The 12,556-nt window shown below is 48.4% G+C and overlaps 4 protein-coding genes across 4 annotated transcripts, besides 4 other annotated features; all 4 read left to right on the top strand.

Annotated features, from left to right (window-relative positions):
* Positions 1–12,556: part of a sequence feature (sequence corresponds to BAC RPCI93-2L9) that runs on past both edges of the window.
* On the top strand, positions 1,221–2,747 carry Tb927.4.1540 (hypothetical protein, conserved; the record flags this gene model as incomplete). The annotated part of the gene is made up of 1 exon (XM_839211.1): positions 1,221–2,747. The coding sequence occupies one exon, from the start codon at positions 1,221–1,223 to the stop codon at positions 2,745–2,747; it is 1,527 nt and encodes a 508-aa protein (XP_844304.1).
* Positions 2,810–2,833: a sequence feature (AT_rich).
* Positions 3,771–3,790: a microsatellite.
* Positions 4,679–4,712: a microsatellite.
* Positions 5,177–8,089, top strand: Tb927.4.1530 (hypothetical protein, conserved; the record flags this gene model as incomplete). Its single annotated transcript, XM_839210.1, has 1 exon — positions 5,177–8,089. The coding sequence occupies one exon, from the start codon at positions 5,177–5,179 to the stop codon at positions 8,087–8,089; it is 2,913 nt and encodes a 970-aa protein (XP_844303.1).
* Positions 8,392–8,985, top strand: Tb927.4.1520 (hypothetical protein, conserved; the record flags this gene model as incomplete). The annotated part of the gene is made up of 1 exon (XM_839209.1): positions 8,392–8,985. One exon carries the CDS (start codon positions 8,392–8,394, stop codon positions 8,983–8,985), a length of 594 nt encoding a protein of 197 aa, XP_844302.1.
* Positions 9,283–12,525, top strand: Tb927.4.1510 (phospholipid-translocating ATPase, putative; the record flags this gene model as incomplete). The annotated part of the gene is made up of 1 exon (XM_839208.1): positions 9,283–12,525. One exon carries the CDS (start codon positions 9,283–9,285, stop codon positions 12,523–12,525), a length of 3,243 nt encoding a protein of 1,080 aa, XP_844301.1.

Genomic DNA, 12,556 nt, shown 5'->3' with positions numbered 1-12,556 from the left:
GGAGGTGGGGGGGAGGGGTGAAGACTGTAGAAGGAGGTTATAGTTTACAATCACTTTTTTTTCTCTTACGTTGCGCGCAGCGAGTGATCTGATCCTCCTCCTACGTTCATTTTCTCCTTGTGCTGCCATTCCACTGGCTTACACTGTTTTTTTTTCTTTATATATGCGCATGTACATACGCACGTACTTGTATATGATCACACACACATAAACATGCAAGCCTTATAAGTTATCAGTTGAGTGTAGCTCACATTTTTTGACATGCTGGCGGTTGCTTACTTTGCCGTAACCAATAACTTTTCCTTTTCCCTATGCGTTCGGTGAGATGCATTGTATGCACACATACGTCTTGACTTTCACTGCTCAGTACTTCATATTTAAACTTCTTTTCCTTTTCCTTTTTTTTGTTACGCTCTGTTTTGTTTCGGGGCTTTATCAGAGTAATTTGCTACAAGTCGATACGTGTTTAGGTACCACCAGCGTAGGAGGTGCGTGTGTGACAAGGGGGAGCCGCGATACGGTTAAAAAAAAAGGTAGAGAAACATCAATTTGTTTAATTTAATTTATTTAGTTTACACAACCCCAACTCTTTCACTCCGTCACCACTTTGCTCTCTTTCGTCTTACTGGGTGACGTTTCTTCTGCGCCTGACAGCCTTTATACGTTCATCGCCCACAGAAAAAGAAACATATTTAGAGAAGGGCACGAGTCGGAAAGCGTGAAGGAGAACAAGAAAGACGGGGGAAGAGAAAAAAAGGAAGGAATTGGCAGTGAAATTACTTCAGTTTCAGAACTGTTTTGCATATTTAAATAAATATATACATACTTATTGTATCGACTAGTGTGAGAACGGGTGTCACATAACGGGAAGAAGTTTCGCCTTAAAGAGTAGGGAAAGGGGGAAAAAAGTGTAAGCAGCGGAGAAAGTAACGGGCAAACCAAGTCGACGGTCTCCACTCGGTTTTTAATTGTTCGCACGCCTCCTTCATCTGTGTGCGGTGGGAAGGTAACGAAAGTGAATAAATACTTTCTTGAATTTTCTCTAACAAAAGGAGGAATCCCGCTTCAAAGGAGAAGAGTCAGGAAGGTATCACGAAAGTAAAGTTAAAGGAACAAGAATAAGAATAAGAACAAATACATATATATATATATTCTAACAAAGTGAATAAGAGGGGTAATAACAATTTAAAAAAAGGCAAATTCTAGAAAGAACGTCAAACATGCTTCGTGTATTCTCCGGCAGCTGTCTTTCCCTCGAGCATATGGAGACAGTCCGGGACTTCAACTTAGTGAAGCAGCCACATGTACTGGGCCCCGGAGCTGATTATTTCACCGAGGATGGGCAACCAGTGCGGCCTCAGCCTTGCGCTCACACACTGCATAAAGTGTTCTCAGGCAGCACGTTAGACCTTAACGCAGCGTGTGGTGAGATTCTCTCCGATGAAGACGTTGCGCTGTCAAATGGAACGCGGGGGAGCCCTCACCGCGCAGGTCAACAAGGCCAGCAGCAGCAACCGAAGATTGCCCCCGGAGCTACGGTTTCGACAATCCTTAGCCAGTTGTCATCTGAAACCGAGAAGGAACGCGCCAAAAGCCTCCGAAGCAAGACAGTCGTTCTGATTGTTGGTGGTGTCGGTTACGTGTCCAGCCACGTTGTCAACAAGGCGCTTGAGGCAGGTTACAGCGTGCGCATCACCGGGAGTGGTGCCCTAACACCACAGCAGCAAGCGGCACTTTCCTCCGTGGGTCGCGACCACGAGCAACGACTTTCTATATTCGAGGCGGACATGACTAATACAAATTCGCTGCGTGACGCTCTGCGGGGTTGCAAGTATGTCATCCACTGCGGATGTCCCGTTAGCTCTACTGATAAGGACACGGTTGAGTTTCACCTAAGTGCTGTCCAGGCGCTCTTCAACGCCATTCGGCAGGCTGGTAAATCAACGGTAAAGCGAGTGGTGATACACGGTGCCGCATCGTCCGTCTTTCACGTCACGGATCCCGAGCCACCGTCCGGCGCCTTCGACGAGTCCTGTTGGAACAGTGTCGCAACAAACGATACCGATCCCATTCCTTATGCTCGTATATATTTTGAGAAGGAAGCATGGAGATTGAAGCAGATGCTGGGGGTGGAGTTAGTGGTGATCCTCCCGTCCATCACAATAGGCCCTAGCCGCACTGAAGAGGTTAGTGATGCCATGAAGAGAATACAACATTTAGCCACCGCCTCGTCGTACTTCCCATACGCACCAAACTTGCACTGGAATTTTGTGGACGTACGGGATGTTGCTGAAGCCCACGTCCGGGCACTAGAGTGTCAGGAGGTGAAAGATCAGAGGGTCATAGTCTCCGGCGGGTGCTTTAGTTTCGCAGAGATTGGGAAGCTCATCAGAAATGAATACCCGCACCTCACCCCACCGACGCGCACAGCCAACACGCTCATGACACTCATCATTGGAGCGACGCATTCACAGGTGAGCATACGCTTTCTGTGGCGTACGTTAGGCGTCAGGAAGTGCTTGGACACGCGCAAAGCAACGACTGAGCTGGGCATGAAGTTTACACCCATGCAGGAGACATTGCGTGCGAGTATTGAACAGATGATTAGCGCAGGCGAACTTCCCCCAGCGGACGGGTCGGTTAACGCGCGGTCTGTAAGTCGGGCTGGACTCGTTGTCACAACAATGGTGGCCGGCCTCATCGGTGTGGCGGCGTGGATCGTAGTGCGAAGGAGGGGAAAGAATTGAAAATGGTGCCGCTAATGGGCCCCTTTAAGGATGTAAAGGCGTGTGAGGAAAGTTGAGGAGAGAAAAAAAAATATTAATAATAATAAGGGGAAGGAACAGGAAAATGAAAAGAGGAAATAGTAAACCTTTGTCATCAACATCATTACTATCATCGTCGTCATGATTATTACCCGCCAGTGGGCCAGAAGGAGGAAAAGGTGTGCGTGTTTTGGTATTTTTTTGTGTGTGGGCGGGGGGGACCGGTTCACACAACGTGGTGTCCATCATGTGTATCCTTCGTTCCCTTCGCTTCACTTTTCCGTTTGTTGCTTTTCTTGTTCACATGAATTTTTTTGTACCGTCACTTTTTTACTTTATATTCTTGTGTTGCTGCTGTCGACGGTCGTCGAAGAAATGAAATGAGAAGTGGAGATATATGCATGCGTGGAGGTAAGAAGAAAGAAAACATAAAGACGAAGGCGAAGACGTGGGAAGGGATATGAAAATGCAGCCGAAGCGGAGAATAGGGAAAAAAGATAAAGAGAGAAAGGAAAGGAAATAATAAATTACTATACCAATAGAAAAAGAGAAATAACAAATTACACGGAGGAAAAAAAAAACGAGTTTTTCTACACACACGCACCCCTTTTTCTCCTTCCCATCACTTAACTTTTTTTTTTACTCTTTGGTGGGCGCATGTAACGTTAGCGATGCAGTGAAAAGTCTACAAGTCGGGGTATGATACGATAATACAGAAGAGGAAACGACCTGTTATTAAACACATTGTATCTATGTAAATATATTTATAAATGCAGAGATATGATGTGGGTGAAAAGGAAATAGTGAGTGGTGATATCAGCCTTTTAAGATGTAGTCGTAAGACACATTTGAGTGATAATATTTATGTTGTTAAAATGGTGAGGAAGAAAAAAAAAAGAAAAGAAAGTGGTGCCGCCAACATCAGACGAAACGGATATGAATGACGAGGGTGGCAGGCGGGGGACTGATAATGTGAGAGGTAAAAAGATGGGGAATGGGAAGGATTATATATATATATATATATACTCGTATATGGCGTCTCTTCAGTGCCTTTAGTCAGGATTTGAAGGAGGAAGGATAGAGGGAAGATACAGGAGAGTGGTGTTTTATATTCAGACTAATTTTCATGCTTGTTTGTTTTGTTTTTCTTTCTTTTTTTTTTTGCCTTGCCCTCTTGTCAGTGTTTCGACGGTATTTTCGTACGTTGCAGTATCAAGACTCAGCCCACTCACCTTCTCTCCCTTCCCATCATCTGATAGTTCTATTCCTTTTCCTCTTCCTTCTTTCATCCATTCCCCCTACATTTACACTTGCATATATATATATATATATTGTGTGTGTGTGTGAATATGTTTTTTTCACTGCGTCCCATTCATTCCGTTTCCCGAATGACCGTTGGTTTGGTTTGGTTGGCTCCGTTTCTTTTTTGTTTTTTTTTCCCCTTCTTCCCCACTCTCTCAACACTGTGAAACCCCTAAGGAGGCCCAAGGTACGCTGCCCATATGAATTTAGTCAGCAACTTCTTTCGCTGCGGTTTTCCCCCATAATTTTTTCCTTCAAAAAGAAAAGTGGATAAAGAACGATTGCGTTGAAAATGTCAAACCAACAAAATTTGCGCACTAGCGCTTGTTCGTTAGTTTGTTAAACTTTTATTACCGTGTTGTGGTTGCTGTGCGAACTGGTGATTCTCTTCCCCATTCGTTCGTCCGTCTGCGGTGCGTTGTGGGAAAGTGAAGAAAGGGGGGCCCAATAAGCGCATAGGCAATTCCTTGTTTCGTTTTCTTGCGTTTTTATGGTTGGTGCTCTCTTTTTTTTTTTTTTGTGGGTACTTCGATGACTGTCGCTGCTGCCGCGTTTTGTCCTTACGGGAAGCTGCTGCTGCTGCTGATGATGTTGGCAACAGTAGAGATGCCTTTTTTTCTTTTTTTCTTTTGTGTTTTTTTTTTTCTCTCCTTTGATGAATGGTTGCGTTTGCTGGTACGAAGGAAAGCAAGCAGTCGGCGAAAGTTACCAGACGTAAGACATGAGAGTTTATTCCTTATAGCGACATTAACATTAATTGTATAGACGAGTTTGTATGTCAAACGGGTAAGAAAAAGGTAGGGAAGGCGAAAAAAAAAAGTGAGGGAGAGAGAGAGAGATGGAAGAAAGGAGAAGGAATGTACTATATATCTGTCGATCTATATTTACATAATGAACTCTTTCCCCTTGTAATAGGGAAACTCGCTTAGCTGAACGAGGGAGAGGATCAACATTCCCACTCTATTCTTCTTCACGTACCTGTAATACGTGTGTTTTATTACGTTTCTGAATTGGGATGGTTATTTTCCCCACTGCCTTTTTTTTTCACTTTCCTCTATCTGGTTTTGGTTGTTGCAGGCGGCTCGGTGTATATAAGTACATATACACTTATGTGGGGCGGTGTGAAGGTTCGGGCGCACCACAGGGACATATTCCGCGCATGGAGTGCCAGTCAAAACCTTGAGACATTACGACGACAGTTGTACCGCGAGCCGCGACCGTGGTACATGGCCTTTAAGCTTCATCAGCACCGTCACCTCTTGAGTGACTACCACTGCGCCAGGTTGCTGTCATGGTGCACGGCGGTTGTGCAACTGGAGCGGCGGCCAGTGCCCAAGAGGAAGGCATACATGTACGCTCAACATGTCTTTCAGTTCATGGTACACAGCCACAAGGTAGGGAAGGAAAGTTATCAGGAGTTCTTTCGACTTTGCGCCTTGGGCAGAGATGTAACGGCGGCGTTCCGCTGGCAGCAGTACCTCGTTGAAGCTGGTCAATCGTTCCCACTATCACACTACACATGGCTGTTGCACATCGCAGCCGCGTCACCAAGTGACGAAATCACGGAGGATATGACGGAGGGGGTTTGGGAGGCATATTTGGGTCGCTACTGCTCGCCAGTGAAGAACGATGTGACGGGTCAAACTGCCATGGCACACTTTCAACCAACCACCAGCGAGGAGCAACAGGAGTTGGAAGGACTCTTTGCAGCATTCAAGGCGCTGAAGTTACGGATTGAGCCCACTGCCAAACCGGAACTCCTCCAGTTCATCGACAACCTCCCCAACACGCCACAGGTTGTGCCCGGTGCAACCTCGTGGCCAACCGTCAGTCGCCACACCATATTTCCGCACATGGAAGCAGCAGTTCCGTGGGAGGCTCCCACACTCGTTCAGCCACGCCTTCGCGACTCGCTTCTGCACCCAAGTTTCGTCGCTGATCTTGAGCGGACGGCGTGGACCGGCGATGTGAAGGGAGTTGTGGCGCTAGTAAATGAGTATAGGCAGCGGATCACAGCAGAGAAGGAACAGACGAGCGCAACAAAGCATCGCTCGGGTGAGCGAGACATTTGGCGTCACTATGCAGACCCGGCGGCGGTGGCCTTTCGTAGAGTGCTTGTGGAGGAGGGTGGTGTTACAGCTGAGTTGTATCATTATCTAATAGTCGCCTTATCGGCCACTCAACCCTCACTAGCGCTTCGCACGTTGCGGCGCATGGAAAACGCAAAGTTGCGCGTTCTAGACCTAACGCGGGCGGTGATGATTGTGCGCAGCGAGGGGTCATCCGAGGAACAGTTAAATTTGTTGAAGGAGGGACTGAAGAGTATCGAGGAGAGGTGTAAAATTGACGAGGATTACGACGTAACGAGGGAGGTTGAGCTGTACTGGAAGTTCAACTATGCGGAATTTTTTCACTACCGCAACGCACTGAACGGGGTAGAGCTCTACCGGATTCTCATGGAGGGTTTGGGGCCTGTGAGGGTACAAGAGTTGCTGGTTGGGGCGAAGGGTGCCGTTAGTTATCCCTCTGAAGATGTGGTGGTTTTCGATGAAGTCTTCCGTATTGCTGTTGCGAGGCATTACCGCAATTGCACCGGTGAGGCGGAGGTTGAGAGAGCACTGGATGAGATCACGCAACATATGCCGAAGCTTGACATTAGCTTAGTGGGTTCCTGTCAGCACTTCGATGGCTATGCGTTACCGCCCAGTGACGCGGTCGCAACGGATATCACCTCGCTGGCACGTAAGTTGCTCGGATACCACACAATTTATCTGCTGGATTCCTCTTTTGTGGAGTCCAGTGAAGCTTTTCTTGGCTTAGGCTCGTTGAATGAAGAGGAAAATGGAGGACATTCGCTTGTATTAGTACCTTACTTCTGTCTGCGCCAAATATCCTCGGTGCTCGATGCGCCAGACGGAGAGGTAGTGTCATACGATGAGGCGCTGCAGGAGGTAGGAAAAGAAGATCAGTTTATTGCATCACAGCGACTGCGCAGCCTCTACGCCCTTCTACTTAATGACAAGGGAAATGTGAAGCGGAGAGTACTGCACTTCAGTGAATGTCTGCTGTCCCAAATTGTCACAGGTGCAGTTGATAGCGCAGGATCTGATAATGATCACCTGCTCCTGGTATTGGCAATGGTACGCGCGATTGCCCCAAAAGAAACCAACGTTGTGCTGTGCACGGACGATGCGCATCTCGTACAACGTTTGCGTCACGACGAAGTTGCTTCTTTGTTCGCAGGTCAAGTAAACGTCTTGTCATCGGAACCACCGGAGGGCGCTGTGATCGGAGAGGGGGGACTTGTCGATGACAATCCGAATTTATGCGTAGGTTTGGACTTTGAGCCCAAGTTGAACTTCCCTGCCGCGCCTCGGCGGGTGACAGGTGCGGGAGAGGGATCTGTAAAAGCGGCTGATTCTGCTCATCTACATACACTGTGTGGAGAGGAGGTACGGGAAGGTGGGGTTTCATGGCTTGATATGCTTGGTGATGACGAGGATAGTGGGAAGAATTCAGAGGGTTCAGTCAGTGCTCTACTACCAGTTAACCTCACAGAAAATGAGGAGAAATCAGCACAAGATCAAATGAAACTAATGGACATGTACGAGTCGGAGCACTCCGTTGTTCCCATTGGTGTTCGCATGGCTGAAGCGTCTACGCTTGGATCCCTGTTTGAGCAATTTGATGCCGTAAACCCTGACGCCGCGTTGGAACGAGAGGCAGCGGCCGCCGCGGCCGCTGCCGCATCAAGAAAAGAGCCTGGAGAAGCACACAAAAAGCACCGCAGACTGGCACCACTTGAGTTGGAGCAACTGAGGAACCGCGGAGCGTCTAACAAACAACGCTATCGTCTTGCAAGGCGACTAAGTAATTTGGCGGGAGGTCGAGTGCCCTTCAATTTCCGCTACAAGGTAGTGGAGGTGGACATAACGGATGAGCGGAACAAAACGTACCGGGATGCCTACAGCAACGCGGTGGCGAAGAAGCGAGAGGCGTTCAAGAGACACTTACAGAGGTGATGAGCTTCAGTGGAGTTAGTTTCTAGGCTCAGCAACTCACCGGTCACCTTCAGTTTGATATCGATTCAACCCCTTTTACGTCTACTGGGGTTAAGGTCACAGTTCATCAATACGGGGCTCCCTTCTCCACACGACGGAACAATTTTTTTTTTTGCGCCGCATGTTTGCATATACATAGCCCGTAGTTTGTAGAAGCCGTTGGTTTTTACCACGGCATCACCCGTTTTGTTCTTCCATCCTTCTTTCCCACGTTTTTCTCATTTTATGTTGTTCGTTTGGCGTTTGTTGCTTGGATCAAGTTGATGAACCCCGTCGGAGTGGCTTGTGCAGCAGCCCCCAAGCCGTCGACCTTTGATTACTTCACCGAGCGATACTACCATCAGTACGTTGTGAAGAACTGCAAAGGCGTTGAGGGCAACAACTGCCGGCTGTTGGTTCACAGCAACGGCATATGCGTATTGTGCCTTGATGAAACCCATAGAGTGGTTAGGGCTGCCAAGAGTAGCGCCGGGGCTGTGGAAACGAATGTAGCCTCCGTTGTGTTTGGCTCGGGTCGGGGAAACTCACAACTGTCGTCAGGAAGCATTCATGTTGTCGGTAAGCGGAAAAAACAAGCTGCGGTGTGTCAAGTCGACACGAAAATATGCATCATCACGATGTCGGACGGCACCGTCTACCACATCCCTGCATGTGTTGATGGTTTTGTCCTGGAGTTGAATTCGGCACTTCAACAGCACCCCAACTTGCTCCTGGATGCGCCCACAGCTGAGGGATACATAGCGCTTATCTCACCAAACTATAGTAAGGTGAAGTTTAGCGAGTTCACTAAGCTCTCCGCCCCAACGGGAGGTGATGTGGTTGAGGAGGAAGAGGAACCCGAAGGACTTCACAAGTAATTGAAGAGTTGATATGGGTCGCTTTTCCCGCACTCCTGAAGCAGCTGACGTCTTTCGTGCTTTTGTCATTTCCCCCCCCCCCCCGTCGTTGGAGAATTGGATCGTTTTTGACCTTGAAAAATTCTCACCGTCACTTACGTATGCGTACTTTCTTTTGTGGGTGCATACCGAAAGCTTTGATATCTCTACTACTCGGCACTTTTCCCACACACTTTGTTTGTTTTTCTTTCACAATATGGTCGGGTATCATACCCTGTTGGTGCGCATCTTCCTAAATACAATGGTGAAGACATACCAATGCCAGAAGTAGAGAACGATAGCTGTTGTTCCATGAGTACAATGGAAGAGGTAACACCATGCCCGGTTCCACCAATCAAAAAGCGCAGCCAGCGGATGGTCATCAAGCGATGGCTCAACATGGAGACAGCATGCGAGGGCGAACCACGAACAATTCCCCTGGGGTGTGCGCCGCATGTTTGGACTGCGGCAGGCTATCCTCGGAATGCGGTCAATAACCGCCGGTACTCCATTATCACCTTCTTGCCACTCTCTCTGTTCCACCAGTTTAGGCCGTTCTTCAACAGCTTCTATTTGTTCCTAACCCTTACACAGTTTGTGGATGCGTTGAAGGTTGGTTTCCTTTTCACGTACATCTCTCCACTCGCATTGGTGGTGATTCTCTCGCTCATTAAGGATGCAGTGGACGACATCCAGCGTTATCAAAGAGACAAAACAATCAACGAGGAGAAAGTGGAAAAGCTGCTGCTCAATGGTGAAGTTAGCGTCATAACTGCGGCCGAGATCCAGGTGGGAGATATACTTATTCTGCACCATGGACAGCGCATCCCCGCTGATTGTGTGTTGCTTCGAACATCCGAGGCATGCGGGACGTGTTTCATTCGAACCGACCAGATGGATGGTGAGACCGACTGGAAGTTACGTTACGCGCTGAAGGGGACTCAGACACTCAATAATGTTTCTCTCAGCCAGTTGCGGGCGAACATACGATGCGAACCCCTGCACAAGGATATCTACAAGTTTGTTGGCGCGTTTGACATCCCCGGGAAAGAGTCAGAGGCTATCTCATTGCAAAATACACTTTGGGCCCACTGCGTGGTGGCCTCAGGCACACTTGCCGTCGCTGTGCTGCATACAGGGGTCGATACACGCAGCGCAATGAACCGTTCCAAGCACTCCACAAAGGTTGGACTCATTGAGCATGAACTAAATTACCTCGGTGTGTTGTGTCTTTCTGTGTTGGTACTGATATCGTTTCTGCTTGTGGTGCAACAGCACTTCGAGGGAAGTTGGCTGACTATGTTCTTCCGGTTCCTCATTCTTCTGTCGAGCATAATACCCATTTCTATGCGGGTGAACGTGGATGTGGGACGTATTTGGTATGCGTATGTTATTGGGAAAGATGACAAAATACCCGGCACAGTTGCGCGTAACACAAACATACCGGAGGAACTTGGGAGGCTGCAGTATCTTTTCGCTGATAAGACTGGGACACTGACGAAGAACATCATGAACTTTCGCTTTATCCAGGTGGGCAGTGATACGGTGCTGAATTACCACGAAGTAGATCGCTTCCAGAGCAGCATAGCCGCGTACTTTGGGGAGAATTATGTTCCCAGAGGGACCAATACAGTGGACAGCGGTAAAATAAACAGTCACTCGACGCAGCGAAACTTCACACGGGACGTGACCTCGGTTGGTGAGGCCATTGTCTCTCTTGTCCTGTGCCACAACGTAACGCCGGTGGTGGAAGATGGTTGCCTTCAGTATCAGGCATCTTCGCCGGATGAAGTCGCCTTTGTCAACTTCTGCAGGTCGCTGGGCGTCACCCTCACCCACCGGGACGTCACCTGCATGCAGTTTACCACACCGGGTGGGAGGTTGGTACATTATGACATAATCAAAACGTTCCCATTTACCTCTGAGCGCAAGTGCATGGGAATCATTCTGCGTGAAAAGGTTGACAGCGAGAGCGTTTCATGCGGAGCAAATTCTGACGGTGTGTACAAATATTTCATGAAGGGCGCGGACTTTAAGATGACCTCTGTGGTTAGATCTTCCAGTTGGCTAGAGGAGAGTTGCCAAGAGTTTGCACAGGTTGGCCTTCGAACGCTCGTCTTTGCCCAACGGCAGCTGACAAAGGAACAAGTGGACACTTTCCTCGCGCGGTACGATGAGGCAAATGCGGACTTGAGCGAGGCACGGGACAGTTTACTGGACGCGGCCATGGCTCTTATTGAACGCGATATGAAACTGATTGGTGTGACAGGCGTGGAAGATGAACTACAGGACGATGTTACTACATCGCTCGAGACACTGGGAATGGGTGGCATCAAAGTGTGGGTTCTGACGGGAGACAAGGTGGAAACGGCGATTACAATTGGCCGAGCCACTCGTCTGATTCCACGGCACGGCAAGATCGAGGTGATGTCATGCCGCACTGAGGAGGAAACTCAGAGATATTTGGATTCCCTCTATCTTCAATACTATAATTCGATGAACGATGCACCTCTCGACGTACCTTGGACGCTTGTGTTGGATGGCGGTCGCCTCTCCATGTGTCTCACCAAAGCCACATCAAAAACCTTTGTGCGGGTGGCACGATTAGCCTACTCTGTCATCGTATCCCGCTGCTCTCCTACGCAAAAAGCAGAGGTTGTACGGACTATGAAAAAGTTTACATCGAGGAACATACGCACAGCGGCCATTGGTGATGGTGGAAACGACGTAGGGATGATACTTGCTGCGGATGTGGGCATTGGTGTTGAAGGCGTTGAAGGAAAGCAGGCCAGTATGGCGGCGGACTTCTCCATTGCAAAGTTTTCACACTGCGTGCGACTCATTATGTGGCATGGTCGAAGCTCTTACCGACGCACGTGCAATATGAGCCAGTTCGTGATACACAGAGGTATGGCCTATTCAGTTGTGCAGGCCTTTTATTCGCTACTTTTCGCTGGCACCTCCATGTCCGTCTTCAATGGGTATCTTCTTATGGGATATTCCACCATTTTTACGATGGCTCCTGTGTTTGCCTTGGTCCTCGATGAGGATGTGAAGGAAGGTGATGTTCGTGAATTTCCACAATTGTACAAAGAACTATTGAAGTCCCGGTCAATGAATACGCGCTCGTACCTGCAGTGGTTGTGGATCTCTGTGTTCCAGGGCGGCACGATGATATATCTTGCTCTTGCTCTATTTGGTAAGGAAATGTTTCAGATCACAACTGTGGCGTACACAACACTGCTTCTGACCGAACTCGTCATTGTAGCGGGCACTCTGCATCTCAGAATCCTGTGGACACAGCGCCGAAAGCACCTTTACTACTTTGTGGCAGCCGAATGCTTCTCGATTGTCACTTTTCTATTGGCAGTTTTGCTTCTTCCAGACATGATTGATCAAGATTATTTATTTTCGTGGAGCTGTGCGTGGCAAGTGTTTGTGATTTCTCTTGCGATTGTGATTCCAATCTACCTTATACGCCTATTGGACACTTACATTTTGTCCAACGCGCGGATGAAGTGAGTTGTGGCCTGAACGTGCATGCTAATTGTGA

The sequence above is a fragment of the Trypanosoma brucei genome, chromosome 4, assembly GCF_000002445.2.
Source record: "Trypanosoma brucei brucei TREU927 chromosome 4, complete sequence".
Taxonomy (NCBI): Eukaryota; Euglenozoa; class Kinetoplastea; order Trypanosomatida; family Trypanosomatidae; genus Trypanosoma; species Trypanosoma brucei.
Note: the sequence above shows the minus strand (reverse complement) of the source record. Positions and strands in the feature narration are given on the sequence as shown.